At 45.3% G+C, this 16420-nt stretch overlaps 1 protein-coding gene across 3 annotated transcripts in view; it reads right to left on the bottom strand.

The window, feature by feature from the left end:
• LOC149365057 (uncharacterized) overlaps positions 1–10291 on the bottom strand; it is a 58651-nt gene extending 48360 nt beyond the window's left edge. For 2 of the 3 annotated variants that reach the window (XM_089575129.1, XM_089575132.1), the window contains exons 1-10: positions 10044–10291; positions 9380–9517; positions 9230–9273; positions 8622–8685; positions 7239–7352; positions 5774–6838; positions 3615–3986; positions 2297–2572; positions 1794–2057; positions 1064–1427 (exon numbers count right to left, since the gene is read on the bottom strand). In XM_089575129.1, coding sequence (XP_089431255.1) covers positions 1064–1427; positions 1794–2057; positions 2297–2572; positions 3615–3986; positions 5774–6838; positions 7239–7352; positions 8622–8685; positions 9230–9273; positions 9380–9517; positions 10044–10133 — 2791 coding nt within the window. In that variant the 5' untranslated portion in view covers positions 10134–10291. The remainder of the gene's footprint in view (positions 1–1063; positions 1428–1793; positions 2058–2296; positions 2573–3614; positions 3987–5773; positions 6839–7238; positions 7353–8621; positions 8686–9229; positions 9274–9379; positions 9518–10043) is intronic. The other variant, XM_089575131.1, reaches the window with a different exon arrangement.
• Between the last annotated feature and the right edge of the window lie 6129 nt (positions 10292–16420).

Below are 16420 nucleotides of genomic sequence, written 5' to 3'. Positions count from 1 at the left end.
CAGTTTCCAAAATGGCAGCGCCTTTCGAAGCAGGACCCTTCGCCTCGAAATGAATTCGTCATTGTTACTGTTGTTTTCAATACAATGGGGCACCAAACTTTCGCTTCATCTCATCTCGCCTATAACAAAACCTATCAGTCATAAATTTGCTTTATTGTCACTTAGAGTGACAATTTTGCCACTTGCAGTCCTCAGTAGGAGCATCGGTTTGTTGACAGAAATGCTTCCCATTTTAACAACCAGATGGCACCACCAGGCTGAGCTTACCATTGTGTCTTTGCTTGCATACACTGAACTAAGAGTGCGAATGTGACAAATGATGCAACGTCCCACAAAATGCTTGTATTTAGCATACGTAAGCCTTACGCTTATGGTACGTAGGCAGCATCTATTTATACTCTTTTCTAACCATTTCTGAGCAGCAGATGACCAGGCATGGAGAAACACATTTAATGCGCTCTCCTGATTGGCTAAGGAGGTCTCTGCCTTACATAGTGCTGCAAGCTAGTTATGGGATGGAGTATAGCAAGTGCTGCACTACCACCACGCACCACGCTCATTACTAACATGGGTGCAGTGTATTCTTGCTTCTAGGTTACTGATAAGGTTATCTACAGTCATTTTTATTTGTACATCCAATTATTGATATATCGTACTATTTCACGATCCCTTTTTGAGTTCCATGCATCCAAGTTCGACTGCATCTTGACAATAAAAGGGAATGCAATCTATAATAACAAGGCAAAGCTTGTACTGTCTTTGCCAAAAGTAATCAGGCTACATGGTTTGCTTCTCAATTGTACAGTGGAGCACTTATGGCACCCCTTGAACTCAACCTCTGTAAGGTAAGAACAACCCTTCCCAAGACTTTTTTTATTTTTAGGGAAGCTGTAGGAGCTTCCCTATAAAAATGGAAAGCAAATCATGCAGCCTGGTTACTCTTGGTAAAGACGGTACCGGTACAGAAAACCGAACTTCCATTAAATTTCTCTTTTCTTGTATGCTACCCCACCTGCCAGTTTCGCAGCAGTGCACAGCAGAAGAGGTGGACTGTGACCCCCACCTGGATATTGGGGTGGCGGTGGCCTCTGAACCACATAGGGCTGCTGCTGCTGAGGTGCCTGCTGCTGTGGCACCTGCTGCTGCTGCTGCTGTTGCTGAGCCTGTTGCTGGGCCTGTTGTTGGGCCTGCTGTTGAGCCTGTTGCTGAGCCTGCTGCTGCTGCTGCTGCTGCTGAAGCAACTGCCGTTCTTGGAGGAGCTGCTGTCTGCGCTGAAGCTCAGCTTGGCGCATTTGCTGCCACTGCAGCTGCTGCTGCAGCTGCTGATGTGTGGGCACAGCTGGCTGGCCACCACTGCCTGTGGGCGGTGCCTGTTCACCCCCTGCAGAGGCAGCCTGGTGCTGCTGCTGCTGTTGCTGAAGCTGTGCCTGCGATTGGTTGTAAACATGTCAGCTGCAATCACCACCGTAATCCATTGGCATGGTATGAAAACTTCGCTGAAAGTGGCAATGTTGTGATTACTTTGAAAAAATTGAAGGTGTGGTCATGTAGCGCGACGCTAGTTACAGCAGCACTTGTGTGCGTTAAGGGGTAGATGCGTAAGAATGAACATCGTAAGAGAATGTGTTTGGGGCTTCATCTGTACAGTGCTCGTGCTTTTGCATAGTCATACTGCTGTGCTTGACTGCAATCATTGTCTGCGAAGCTCTGCTGAGCACTGCTCGAGCATTTAGAGAAACCTGCTTATAACGAGTGTACTCTTGGAGCGCAGCAAGAGAGGCAGCAGGTGACACCTTGTGGAGCTGAAGTTGCTGCTGCTGTTGCTGCCAGAGGGCTGCCTGCTGCTGAGGGTGCAGGCCATCGGCACGCACAGGTGGCTGGCCAGGAAGCCCCGGTGGCACCTTTCCCTTGAGATCCTCCCCGCCTGCAGGCACTGCTGCAGCTCGCCACTGGACCGCCGCCTGCTGCTGCTGCTGCTGTGGCAAGGGCGCTTGAATGCTACCGCCATCAGGAGTTTTCCTCTGCTGCTGCTGCTGGAAGTTAGCCCATTGCATCTGCTGCAAAGACAAGCAACATGGGAAGAAATTTGAAAGAGAGGCACCCGCTAAAACTTGGATCATATCAACCGGTCTGCATATTCGAAAGCAGCCAGAAAAAATCTGTAGCAAAGTGGTAAAGGTTTCGGAGGAGCTGATAGGGCCCGGAGTTCTGAAGGGTTGAGATGACAATGACTGGCACTGAAGAAAGGCAGAGAGGCCTTTGTCCTGCAGCTATGATGGTGACTGAGGAGGCTAACCTGTTGCCCAGCCACCTGTGGAGGGGGAACTGAACCAGGCTGCTGCGGCTGTGGCTGCGACTGCTGCTGCGGTGGGTACGGTGGACGAACCAGCGCCCTCTCGGCTGCGTAAGGATACTGGGGTGGTGGTTTCATCATGGCTTGTGGCGAAGGCTGTCCGGGTGGCATGCCTGGTGCACCAGCTAGCATCGGCTGCTGAGGCTGTGGTTGGCCACTGCCTGGAGCAGCTGGGGGTGGTGTCGGCTGCTGCTGCTGCTGCTGCCCAGCCACCTGCCCCTGCAAGACAAGATGGCAAAAAGGCACAATTGCAGGCTGGCACAGAGTTTTACCGGACTACAGACACCTAACTTTAGTTGCGCGTTTTCTTCCTTCAAATGACATTAAGATACATAGATCACCGCATGGTATTTGCCTACGGCCGCTAAATAATTTAACCGAACAATAGGTGTGACATGTAGTTGACCTTTATGTCACATGAGGCACGACAAAACCTGCAATATAAATACTGAGACGCAGTTTTAATTCACTAAAACACTTAAACCAGCCTACTTCAAGAGATGGAATAACAAACGACGTATCAGTAGATACACTGCCATTTTTTTTTCATGCCTCACCTGACCTACAGGTCAACTGCACGTCACAGCCATCATTCGGTTGACAAAGCCGAAACCGAAGCAGCATCAAGAAGAAATTCAATTATAAATTATTTAGTGGTCGCAGGTGAATATCACGCAGTAGTCCCTGTATACTGTACACACTTGTGTAAGGGCTGCACTCCCAGCGTAGCAGCCGGTATTTTGGAGGGAAAAAAAAGAAAAAAAAAACAGCCAAAAGAATTGCTTCATGTGTACATAATTTTGCCCAAATGGTATGTTACGCTGGGAGCTGATGGATGACAACTACCTGCAACACTCGGTACGACTGCGCACATGTCGGCCCACACGCAGCACTCCGCCTGAAACCGTGAACATGCGGCACCGCTGTGCTACGAACTTGTCTTACGCGCTTGGCGTTCACACCAGAATGGACAGCCAATAATGCCCATATTTTCGAAACAATCATTGCAAGAAAAACTTCACGCAAAACAGACCGGATAAAGGAGAGAAAAAACATAGACAAGCGCAAAATCTGGTTTTGTGCTCATCTGTGTTTTCTCTCTCCTCTGTCCTGTGTTTTGCGTGAAGTTTTCCTTGCAATGATCGTTCACCAACTGGCCCAACAGCTTCACTACTCAACTTGGGATCAATCCCTCGAAGGATCGAAGTTGGGACACAAACTGAGGCAAACCACAGGCTTAGCAAGAATGCTGGGTTGGCACCTGAACAACCTGTTGGAATTGCTGAGCTGGCATCCGTGGAGGCATGCCCTGCCGCTGCTGCTGCTGCATCTGCTGAATGATCACTTGCTGCTGTGGATGCCTCAGCAGCTGTGCAACGCCAGGCTGACCGCTTCCGGGAGGCTGCTGTTGCTGCTGTGCCTGCGGCAGGTTCTGCAGGGGCGGCTGGCCATGCATGGCCTGCTGGAACTGCTGCATCGTCAGCGGCCTCTGCTGCTGCTGCTGCTGCCGCTGAAGGTTTTGCATCAGAATCTGCTGCTGCTGTGGAGTCAATTGGCGCATTTGCAGCTGGCGCTGGCGGATTTGCATGATCTGCTGTGGGGTGAGCTGCAGGCCACCCTGCTGGGGCCAGGGCTGCAAAGAAACAGAATGGTGCACTACACTTGACCAAACAGACCTCAAGCCACTTTACTACACAACATTCACACTAATTCGGCCCGTACCCCAGCGTGGAAGCATAAGACGGGCCTGGCATTGTCTTTTGCTGTGTTCATCATGTGGTGTGCGCAGTGATGTACAGTGCAGACCGCTTATAACGTACGTCAAGGCCGCCTCGAAAATCTGCACTATAAGCAGTACCACACTATAACAAAAAATTATTATTTTTTTTTTCAGGTCAAATCAATGCCAGGTGGGTAGCTTCCCTTTCAAAAATGCTTTGTTTATCGCTGAACAAAAAGCAAACCACCAAGTCCGCGGCACACTTAGATTAGTTTTAGCAGCCCTCACGCAGTGCAATTGCGGAGTAGTGTTACAGAAGCGATTTCATTGCGAAGTGAGGGGATGGGTACACGGACACATGGTGCCAACAGCATGATGACAGCCATACCCTCAACAAGTGGCAACCTGTTGGGTAATTACGGAAGACAATATGCTTGGAGCAGTGCCTTCAGCCGGTGAAATCAGAGTCCATGTACAATGCGAATTGCAAAGTGAAATAAAAAAAACGTAACATAACCAGGTGAGTGTCAGCAATCCGTCAGATCGATCATCAATCACCGCATAATTTTTTGTTGTATTTGTTTTGTGCAGTAAGTGGCAGCACGGTTCAGAAGTCCCCGGCGCCATGCAGGAAAAGCTGTTCCGCGCGGTCATCGAGCGGATTTCAAAATCGCACTATAACCGGTATGACTTTACATTGAGACCTATAGGAGGCCGACCGGTGGCCGGTAAAAACAGCATTAGTATATATCCGGTCCCACACTATAAGTGGTTACATTATAAGTGGTCTCCACTGCAGAACATTACTTCATGTGCTGCCCAGATCTAGCATGGAAAGGTGTGTTCTACTCACTGCCCTCAAGAGGGAAGGGTCGCCACACGTTTTATTTCAAGACTTTGTTTACCCATGTGAATACTACTCAAACAGAAGGGGCTTCCAACCTCCTTCTAAAACTTTTTCGAAACTGTGACCTGGACTCCAGAAGATGACAGCAGCACAGATTTGCCAGGTCACAGATCTGTGCCGAAAATTTCAGATTTTAATTAACATCTCAGTATCGATACGGTGGAACAATTGCTGGCAGAACATTTACAAGGCTGATCCCACCAGTAGTTAACAACAACCTCAGCCTTTACACTTGAGCAGGTTAGTGTCCAGTCAGCTGAGCAAACAGTCACTCTTTCATCACATTCAAGTGCTGTTTGTTTTTGAATTGAAGACAGAGCTCCTATTTAACTAGCACCTTCAAATCAAAGGCACCTTTGCATACAGCTATGCTCAGTCCACAAAATGCAGACAGGCCAGATACATAAATAGTTCTATACACAAAATTCAGTTGACTTAAAGTATAACTGAAACCTCAATGCATGCTGTGTAGTTTTTATGGTTACTATAGAAGGCACGTACGACTGCCAATTACAGTGATTAAAGCCTGTGTTGAATGGCTTGATGGATTTGGTTCGTATTCCTGCCCTGCATGGTGCGCCGATTTACAAAAAGGTCACTTGAGGCCCACATCTCTTGGAGTGTGTTTTGGGCCTGAAAAGATGCTACATCGTGTGAATCACCCGAATTTGACAGTGTGATGTGTGCTCTCGAAATGACCACACGATTTTTACTGCTGGTGTGATGTGTGAAAACAATGGCAAGCGACTGTGCCTGCAAGCATAAATTGAGTTACATTCTGATCCGTGCTCACCTGTCGCTGTGCCACAATGCCTTGCTGCGAGACCACCACAGGCATGCCCGGAGGAAACTGCTGTCTCTGCTGCTGCATCTGCTGCAGTGATGGCTGCTTCTGCTGCATTAGCTGCTGCATTTGTGCGACAGGCCGCACCATCGCACCACCCTGCAGCTGTGGCTGCAGTTGTTGCTGTGAGGTTTGGGCTGGCTGAGGTTGAGCCTGTTGTTGTGATTGTTGCTGCTGTTGTTGTTGCTGCTGCTGCTGCTGTTGCATCAAGAGTTGCTGCTTGTTGATGGTCATAATGCTGATGCCCTGACCACTAGCCAAAGACACCTTGAGGTCGCTGCCAGATGACGACACATTGACCATCCGTGCTCCAAACTGTGAAGTTGGCACCATTTGTTGTTGCTGCTGCTGCTGCAGGAGCTGTTGTTGCTGTTGCTGCTGTTGGTGTTGAAGCTGTTGCTGAAGCTGCTGCTGCACCATTTGCTGCTGCTGAGAAGCCTGCTGTTGCTGCTGAAACTGCTGCTGCTGCTGCTGCTGCTGCTGCTGCTGCTGCTGCTGCTGCAGCTGCTGCTGCAATTGCTGTTGTGTAACTTGCTGCAGCCCCTGCTGTTGCTGCTGCTGATTTTGCTGCTGTGACACCTGCAGCTGAGTAAGCTGCTGCTGAAGAATGTGCTGCTGCTGCTGCTGCTGTGGCGGTGGCGGCTGCATCAACTGCTGTTGAATCTGCTGAATCTGCTGCTGCTGCAAAGTCATGGCAGCTTGCTGCTGTTGCTGCTGCAGCAGCTGCTGCTGTGTGACTTGGGGCATTCCAAATTGTTGCTGCTGCTGTGCTTTAAAGCCTGCAAATCCTTGCTGGTGTGACATTGCTGCAGAGCTTTTGATTGGAGGTGTTGGTACTGGCTGTGGGGTTGGTGGCTTGGGTGGTGTTGGAGGCTTGGGAGGCACAAGCAGCCGAGGGTGGTAGCGTGCCTCATCACGGAGCGCCTTGGTCTTCAGAGAGTCGGTGATCCAATCAGGAGTCACAATTTTCAGCTGTGGGCAGCAACCAGCTGTCATTGCCTTCTGATATTTTGCCTAAATTCAAGAGCAGAAAAAAATTAAAAAATAAACATTGATTTTTTTTAATGAAACATACATGCAGCATACAGGTTCATAATGCTTTCTACCAGGTAATTCATTTTGAATTAACAAACTTTTCAAGGTTTTCCCTGTCCAATGAAGAAAAGCTCTAGCCAAGTAAGTACCAAGCACTTGTTACAATGGTGGCAAACTTAGACACCCTGTTCTAAATGCCTCTGTACATTTTTTTTTATCCTTACTTATGCCTCTTTAGACCTCCGCCTCCAACTTTCTTCTCAAGTTAATGTCCCTCCACTACCCAATGCATCTAGCAAACACTAAGGCATCTGTGAAAAAAAAAAGGAAAAAAAAAAACAGGCAACATTAAACATGATAACATTGAGAAGCACCATACCCCTTCGGCCTTGGCAGCCACAAGGTGTGTGCAAGTTTTATCCAAGGCTGCCTGGAACTTGCCACCATGAAAAGTCACCATGGCCCACACAGCTTTCGTATCTGCCTCTGAAAGCTGCAGTTATAAAGAAGTAAGCATAAATGAACACCAGAAAACGAATTATTGCAAGCATGCATGCATTCTCTCAGCACTGCCTCACTCTTAACATAGCTCAGCAGCAATCACATTATTGAAAATAAATCTGCCCATTTATTGCCATGTTTTATACTTTGCTCATATTCTGAATGAATTTTTTTTTAAGCTTCACAAAAGAAAATCTATGCTCACAGCAGCAGCTGCACAATTTGATACAAAAGCACCCAGTAAAGACATTTCTAGCACAATACGACAAAGAACAGGTGAGCATAAATTGTAGCACAAAAGTTACAATACTGAAGCATAGGATAACATATGAAAATCTAGGATTGTAATGATTCATCCAAAAACATGACTGTTATTTATTAGTAACACTTAATATAGCTTTGCAATCACCTGAAAGCAGGAGCCCTTCATAAGCTGTTGAAAAATAGATAATGAAGTGGCACTAGTATTTCCAAAATGCAGTATTACAGTATGCCAGTTTATACGCTCACATATAAGTGAGACTAATCTCATATACATTTGCTGCATGAACAATGTTTTGAGGCTCTTTCCTGTAACTCAATGGACCTCTTCTTATAATATATTGCATTAAGAATGACATTGCTAAGAACTTCCAGTGATAATTTTCATTTGCATGCTCTCTGTATGCACATCAATTTGTTCAACCACATAGAGCACTTTACGAAAATTTTTGGTCTTTTTCATGCAACCATGCTTAGAATTGATAGGTGATAGTGGGCTTTTCAAAATTTAGAGTGCCCTGCTGCACAACTAATGCTGCTAATAACCATCCCAATTTGCCTTTGGCCAACTTCTGTTTGTCTTTGAGAACAGTCAGCATGTCTTCAATATGTGTGAGGCTCATTTTTTACCTCCAGCAACCTTTGCCTCCTTCTATTTGGCTCCATATTCGAGAAACTCAAGCTTTCTTGCTTTCATCAGAGAGCTTGCCTTCTCGGCCACTCCATCCGACATGCTTCTGGAGATCACCGCCATCATGGAACCAACTCTCTACTAGAATTCTTTCTTGCGCACACAAAGACGACACAATAAGACAAGGGAGACAGGACGGACCAGCTCATGCCTGGCAATTCTCATATTCAGATTTCTACCCTACTCTCGGTACGGTATGAATGGTTGATCAGGAAGATGCTCAAGTTAGTAGAGAGTAGCCATAACGACTGTTGCCTGAAGAGGTTAGAACATTTTACGACTACTAAAAAAGAAGACAAAAATACTTGCCTGTGATGGACAGATGACAGTATTTGAGAACACTTGGTTCTTTTGTGGTGAAAATGCTTCCAAGCTGTCACACTTAGGTCAAGGTTTTTGAACAAGATTTCACACAGAGATTTCTTCCACAAAAGTGAGTTATTTATGAAGAGGCCCGTAATAATAAATAATAACGGAGTAATGCGAATGTTCAAAGAGAAGGAAAAAAATTAGCTTTTGTACACAGCATTCTGCAAATAACCATGCAATAATCAGGAGGCCTCAGCATATCTAAGACATGTAACACTGAACAAACAACCTTTCCATCTATAAGGCCACTACAAAGTTATGATGCCCAGTCTTTGTCAGAGTTATGAACATGTAAAAACATGTAACATTTGTTAAAAGTTACATATGGGCTGTAAATATGACACGGTTTGGCCCCATCACACATGTCATTACCACAGGCTGTAAGTGAATCTGTATCTGATTATTTGAATAGCAGCTTATGGATGCACTTGATTATGGTTGACTCATTTTAAAATGAAACGATGATGAGGAACTATTTGAAGCGGTTTCTTCCACGCCTGCTTGATAACTTTTTTGGGGGTAATAGCCGCGAAAGATCAGAAGGATACGGAAGGAGCTTTCCACATTTTAGCGAGAGACGAACCCATGCGCTCTGAAAATAAACGAATGCACATATTTAGCCACGATGTTTCGTTTTTCTCAAGCATGGTTTTCCGATCAAACTTCGCAGCAATGCTTTCGGAATTGAAACTTCTCACCGTTACGACCGGTTTCTCATACAGATCCTGGGCCTCAGTGATTGTAGAACTGTCGGGGTTATCGGCGATCACGTAGGTGACATTATCAGAAAGATAATTGATGAGCGTGCCTCCATGCTTGAACAGCAGTCTCTGAAACTAAAGCAGTGGAGGAAAAATTAGCGAGCCAGCGGCATTTCCAACGCAATAATCGAACTTTCCAATTGATACGCACCGAAAAAAAACATAGTAACAAAAGGAAAGAAACAGGACACTGCTCAGAAGATATGGCGAGATATCGTTACACGTCCTCTGAGCGGCGTTCCTTTCCATTCGATCTAACCTACTCATGAAGCAGGACAGAAGGGACATTGCTCGTGCCACTATGCAGGGAAGCTTCGTCGGCACAGTCGCTAATCAATTTCCCACCGACCTAGCAGCGCGATAGCAGCGTTAAGTGCCCAGAAACCAATCGCCGCTCCAAACAACCGCAATATAGCGTCACTACGCGACGCTCGTACAACTTGAGGTCACGCCGGTATCTCAAACTTTCACAAAGTTTATGCCAGAGATTGCAAACAACTAAATAGTTTGTTCAGATCGAACACATTCTGTCTTCGCTCACATGGCACGCGTCAAAAAAACGAACGCCAGCCCAGCTGTTTCAACTTGTAGCCGCACCTACCTCCTCGTCATCCTGCAAGTCGTCCGCAAGGCAAAACTTGACGTTCTCGAAGAGAAGCGCCTTCTCTTCGTGTCCGTCCGGAGAGCTCATCGCTGGATCCCTCAGGCCTTAGCGTGCAAGCCAAAGCTTGCCCCGTTCTAATCGAACGCTTGTAAACAATGCATAGCAGATTTTCTCGCGTCAACTTCACGTGTTTACTATTTACCGCACCGCAAGGTGTCCATTTCCCGCGTAATCACTCCAATGTTGCGAGACCAAGACGCGCTATGAAGACGATCCGCCAATCTAGGCGTAGCCCGCTATGTCGCGTTTGTTCTCTCTGGGCAGCGCCTCCTTTATACTCCTTCAAGTGCAAATTTAAGTTTATACTCCTTTAAATGGAGGCTCTGGCGTTTTGTTAGCGGCTCGGCTTCAAGGCTTCAGCCTCAAACTTTGCTGCGGTCTGCAGCGACAAGTTTGCGTTGTTTATCGGTCCGGTCGCTCCACTCAAGCTGGCTCAAACATCCGTTGTGAATGTTTTCGTTTGTTTTCCATAGACTACACAAACTCGAGGAGAAAAATAATTTATTCATCATCATGCAGCAAAACCACTTGACTAGACATAACAGAAAAAATGCCACAACCAAAGAAATATTCAACCCAGTAATATATAATGTCTATGAATAAAACCTGAGAACTCTTGAAGAAGCAATAATAAAATTAATCTATACAGCCATCAGAACTGAAACAGTACTAAAATCACGTTATGTTAAGGAACTACATCTCATTGTTAGCACAAACATGCAGCTGAACACAAAGATAAGCAAAAAATTGGAGCATATGTAGATAAACCACATGTGGCCTTGCAATGGTTATACTCATTAAAAAAGTACATTCAACATTGATGCAACTGGTCACTTCACTGTTTTGAACCTATGTGCTCATAAACTCATTCTCGGCCCAGATATTTTGTTGGGCAATCAGCTCATTGAAAGCACAACGAATGCTCGCTGCCTTGAGCTGCAGCTCTCTACTTCTCCACTTCCCCAACCAAGATCTCTTCCAATGACCACAACTGTTAATGACGTACAATACTGCGACAACGAACTTTGTCAAGTAAAAACAAACTATAGAAGCATTGTGGCCATAATAAGCACTGGTGCCTTGGGCTAGCATTTCGATGTAAAGGTTTGGTACTTGCAAGCAACAGACAGCTGTACAAAGACATAGCGATGGAACTGAACCAGGACACTCAGATATCATTCTGTTACAACTGCCTCCTCCCCACAGGTGCAAATGTTAACTGTCATAATCGCAGCAAAGCACAGCACTTTCGTTGAGTAATTATTTCACTACGCACACTACACTGTGTACAGTAACAGTTTGTAAAGTGTAAAGTGTATTTTTGATAGTCACCTTTCCAAAATCAGCAAGTTAAGAGTTCACAGAAAGCACGTACTGTGACCATCACATAGCTCAATGAAGCTGATGCTCAATTAAGAATACTTAGGAACTCAGAACTGCAGTTCATCGTCTCAATCAATGGATGCATGCTAAAAATATTTACTGAGCAGTGTACAGTGCCAACAAGCACATTTGTACGCTGGAGAGGTAATTTAAGGATTCATCGTTGCGATGAGGGCTAAAAAAAGTAAGGTGATAAATACTGCCAGCAGACTGGTAAATATGAGCTTACTTATGATTAAACACCTTGTGAGCTACATGTTCATATATATCACTTAGGTATAACCAGGACGAAATAATTGAGCATATAACAGAAATAATCCTTCAAGCACAATGAGCAACAATGACTGCAAAAAACACAGTCAAGTGCAGTAAATAAAAACAAAATACTATTAAATAATTACATCTAAGCTTCAGGTTGTGCAATGGCAGCCCAACTTAACAGGAAAGGAAAACAACAAAGCAATCAGACCCTATCCCTTCCATTAACCTGTTCTAAGCCAGCTGCGGACACCTTGTTCCCGGAGACGTCCTAATCTCATCTGCTCATCTAACTTTCTGCTGCGCTCTAATACGATTGCATTTTCTTGGAACCCAATCCATTAGCCCAAGGAATCATTGGTTATCTTCCCTTCGCATGACATACCTCTAGATTTCAATTAGGATTTGCTTGCACTATGCAAGTAACACTAGCATTCTACAAATGAAAAACAGGCACTTCAAGGCTGAATCAAAGTGTGTGACAGCAACAATGACGAAAGGCAATTGCAAGAGTAGTAGATCTTTCCTAGCAGCAGCCTGCACTTAAAGTGCACAACCACATCAGTACACAACACCTGACCAACCTCAATATTAAATGCACAATATCCTTTTTATCAAAGAACCACAGCTAGACATATAATATTAACACAACCATTGAGTTCCCACAGTCAAGCAAACTCCACATGTACTTTAAAACTTGAAGTTCCGTGAGTTTGGTTCAGAAGCGTAACAGTTTGGGCAAGCTGATTGTGCATGAAGACACCTTTGCAGTGCAAACACAGCACAAGATGTAGCAGCAAGACACACACAAGAATAGCATTATCGGCGACAATCACTTAGTGAAAATTCGCCATTTGTAGATTACAATAAGTAAGTACGCTATTAAGTGCGCTGTGCTTAATAGAAAGCCTCATACTCGGCAAAATAAATTGAGTTGAGCACAGTTTTTTTCATTCCACGAAGAAACTGCAAAAAAAAACAAACAAAACAAACTACATGTTCCTATCAACAAACAGATTTTTTTCCAAAAGGAAGAAAGAAAAGCATGAATGCACCTTTTGCAATGTTGTCACATTCAAAGCAGTTATTTCTTTTTAAGAAAGACACTGTGGTAAGCACACTGTAAACATTTTAAAGGCACACACATCAAGGCTTGTAAAGCAGAAAAGTCGCAGCAAACAAATAACACATGCAAAGTGCTCAGAAAGGGCACGTCAGACATGAGAATGAGTTGTGGCAGTGGGATAACAAAGAAAGACCACCTGTAGCAATGTATCCATAAGGTTGGTGACACGGTGACAGCACTAGTTTGAGAAACGCCGCACAGAGGCTGAATGATGATGCACTGACGCTATGAGACATGGTGATCGAAAAGAACATTCTCAGACTTCTCACAAGCCCTGGTGTGCAAAATGACAGTGACAAATGTACTGCAATGGGCCCATGCCCACACCCCTATACGCAACCTGCAGTGTCCAAACAGTTATTGCAACTGTTCCATTGCAAGCCTAAAAACTGCTGCCTTCAGCAGCTTGGGCAGAGATAAATGTGAGACCATGTCCTGAACGATTAAAGGACTATAGACACCAAATTTCTGCTTGCCTATTTTCTTCTTTCAAATATAAGTTCAGCATTATACGTGGGATCACTGTGCGACGTTCACTTGCAACCGCTAAATAAGTTAGTATAAATGAATTCCTTTCAGACACTGCTTTGGTTTCGGTTTCATCAACCAAACGATGGCTGTGATGTGTAGTTGACCTTCAGGTGAAAAGGGAGTAATGTCAATGAGTAATTACTCCCTTATTACAAATCTACTCCACCTTGGGGGATTCCCCTAAAAAACATTTGGTCGACCTTCAGGTGATGTGAGGCATAAAAAAAAAAGCAGCAATATAACTGCTGTTATATCATTTCTTGTCACTCTAGCTCTTCAAGCAGGCTGGTTTAAGTGTCATAGTGAATTAAAACTATGTATCAGTGTTTATATTGCAGGTTTTTTCATGCCCGACGTGACTCAAGAGGTCAACTACACGTCGCAGCCACCGTTCGGTTGATGAAACTAAAACAATATTAGAGAAGAAATTAAATTACAAATTCAATGTCCAAGGCATCATTTTAAAGAAGAGAACACGTAACTAAAATTAGGTGTCTATAGTCCTTTATAAGTGCATGTTTCACTGATAACATTCTATGTCAAGGTGCTCTCAACGCAGCTCAGCTAGCTGACGCATGCTACACGTCGCTTCAACAGAACGCAAAAGCTGACGAATATAAGTGCAGGCATGTGCCGTGCAAAAGGACCACAGGTCTGCCTATAAAATGCTTGCTCCTCTCACAAGGCTGTGTGTTACGGAGCTGCGATTGATATAGCAAACTTATTGCAGGTTGCCTATGAAGCTCAGTCCCAGGGCCATAAAGGTGACATGGGCACATTCACACATTCAAGAGCAACTGCCCTCTGGTTCGCACGTCCCTCAAGTGTCTTGCACAGAAACTCTGATTATAGAGGAAGGAGAACAGCAGAGAAGACGATAAAATCACTTGCTACAGTGCCTGAGCAGTCGAGACAGTTTCCAGAAGAGGTTGCAGTCTTGGTCACATGACTACTGCACCTATTTCTATCAGAAAAGATGTCAAGATGCACTGTAGCTTGATGGTAAAAATGCATGATCTCGGTTTCATGAATGCATGAAAGTTTTCTTGAACAGGGCATATATAAGTGGCCAAAAACAAGGTCTGTGCAAATAGTGTTTTTTTTTTTGTTTGAAACGAATAGTAATTTTCTTCAAAAAGTAACCAAGCGAATATTTTGAGTGCTTCTGGCACAAAAAAAAAAGAAAAAGCTGAATGGCACAATAGGCATTTTCAAAACCACTTATTTTTTTAAACCCCAAGGTCATTACATAAAAAATAGAAAGAGTGCATTAAAGCTTTGCCACACACATTGAAGCTGTGTTGACTTTCTGCAAAAGTGGCCATTGCAAATTGCTGGAGTTGACCTACACGCAGAGCCAATGTATTTGTGAGGTGTGGGTCCTCCAACTGCCAGTCTTAAAGGGACAGTGAGGAGAGCTCCATTAATATTTTTTTTAAAGCAAAATCAGATACTTCGGCATTTCATGGTTTTGTTGCCACTTGGCTGGCAGCGAAAGATGCATTTATTTCTAAGAAATAAATTCGAAGTTGAAAAAGTTTTTCCCGCCGCTCTGATTCAAACCTGGGATTCTCTTATGACGACATAGGACTAAGTGACGTGAAACATGACGTGCACGTGACGTAACGCAGACTCCTTGACTTCTGCGGCCTAGCAGCAGCCGAAAAGAAAGCTACCGCCGGCCGCACGTTGAAGGCATCTATCGGCTATTGCGGCCGTCGCTACCGTCGCTTCGTTTACGTTTGCACTGGCATTTTGCCAGCGTTACGATGGATCCCGTTCTCGAAGTCGTCAATGAAGTTCTCGCGAATAGACACCTTTAGCATACCGTGTACCTTGTTACCGTCAGCGGAATACCGGGAGCCCGCCTACCGGCCGTGAGCAGGCGCTGATTGGTCCCGATGCTGCAGGAGCGCGCGTAGCTGTCGGGGACGTGGCGCCATCTGGCGACGTCAAGGAGATTTGCGCATGCACTGGCTGCGCCTCAGTGATTTGTGACTTCTCGTGTCCTAGTGTTGCTAGAACCATTGGTTCTAGCAACACTGTTTTGTCCTATGACGTCATCACGCTTGTACTTGCGAGTTTGGCCTGTGGCGGCGATACCTGTATTTTGGTTCTTGCTCTTTTCTACGTTACAAGAGCTTTGTTGTCAGTATGAGTGGCATTTTTGTAATCAGGAGCTGGTGTTCTGTCGATACAACCCAACTTCAATTTCTCCTCAGTGTCCCTAACTGTGACTGCATTGCTACATAGCTGTTGCTTTTATGTGGTGACTTTAGGGACATGTGCTATGTGCACGCACCATGTGCCTGCGTGCCCAGCACCAGCCTGCATGAGCTGTCGAAAAGGCACACCCATCTCCATGTCCCTCACGATAGCTCCCTCTTGTGCTAGTAGCTGTCACGCTCAATCAGTGAATTTCAGGCAAAGAAGAGCGACTGCAGCAGCCGCAGACAGCTCAGACTCGTCCCACAGAAGACAAGAGAGCCACACATCCCCCAATCGATGCACGCCACCATGCCAGTTCTGGCGTATATGCCTGTGCTAGTGGCGCAGGCATATACTCAATGCTCAAGCGGAGACCGGCTTCGGCATACATGCGGATGCACAGGCATGTGGCGTGTACAAAGTGTACACGGCGGAGTCTGGGCTTTAGCTGTGCACACACCACGGTGCCATCCTAGAGGAGGTACACTGAACTGAAACCACACAAAGCAGGCATTCCAGAAACATTCGCTTGAGATGAATTACTCCATGATTTCAGTTACCAAACATTTGGATCGCATCGAATATCAAATGCTTTACTACTCGACCAAATATTCGAAATTGCCAAATATTTGCACAGGCCTACCAAAAACATGTCGCTACTGCTCAGCAAAAAAGGGAGCTCAGCTCAAAGTGGTTGCAGTCGAGGATGACAGAGTTTGCACAGCAACAACACCGCTTAAGGGGGAATGAGGGTCTTGAAAACTTGTTTTTTATTTTTCGACATAACTTGTTGAAACTTAGCACGCAG

Source organism: Amblyomma mixtum, chromosome 2 (assembly GCF_055824585.1).
Source record: "Amblyomma mixtum isolate Tamu chromosome 2, ASM5582458v1, whole genome shotgun sequence".
Lineage (NCBI taxonomy): Eukaryota > Metazoa > Arthropoda > Arachnida > Ixodida > Ixodidae > Amblyomma > Amblyomma mixtum.
The sequence above is the reverse complement of the archived record's forward strand: the minus strand, read 5'-3'. Positions and strand labels throughout refer to the sequence as shown.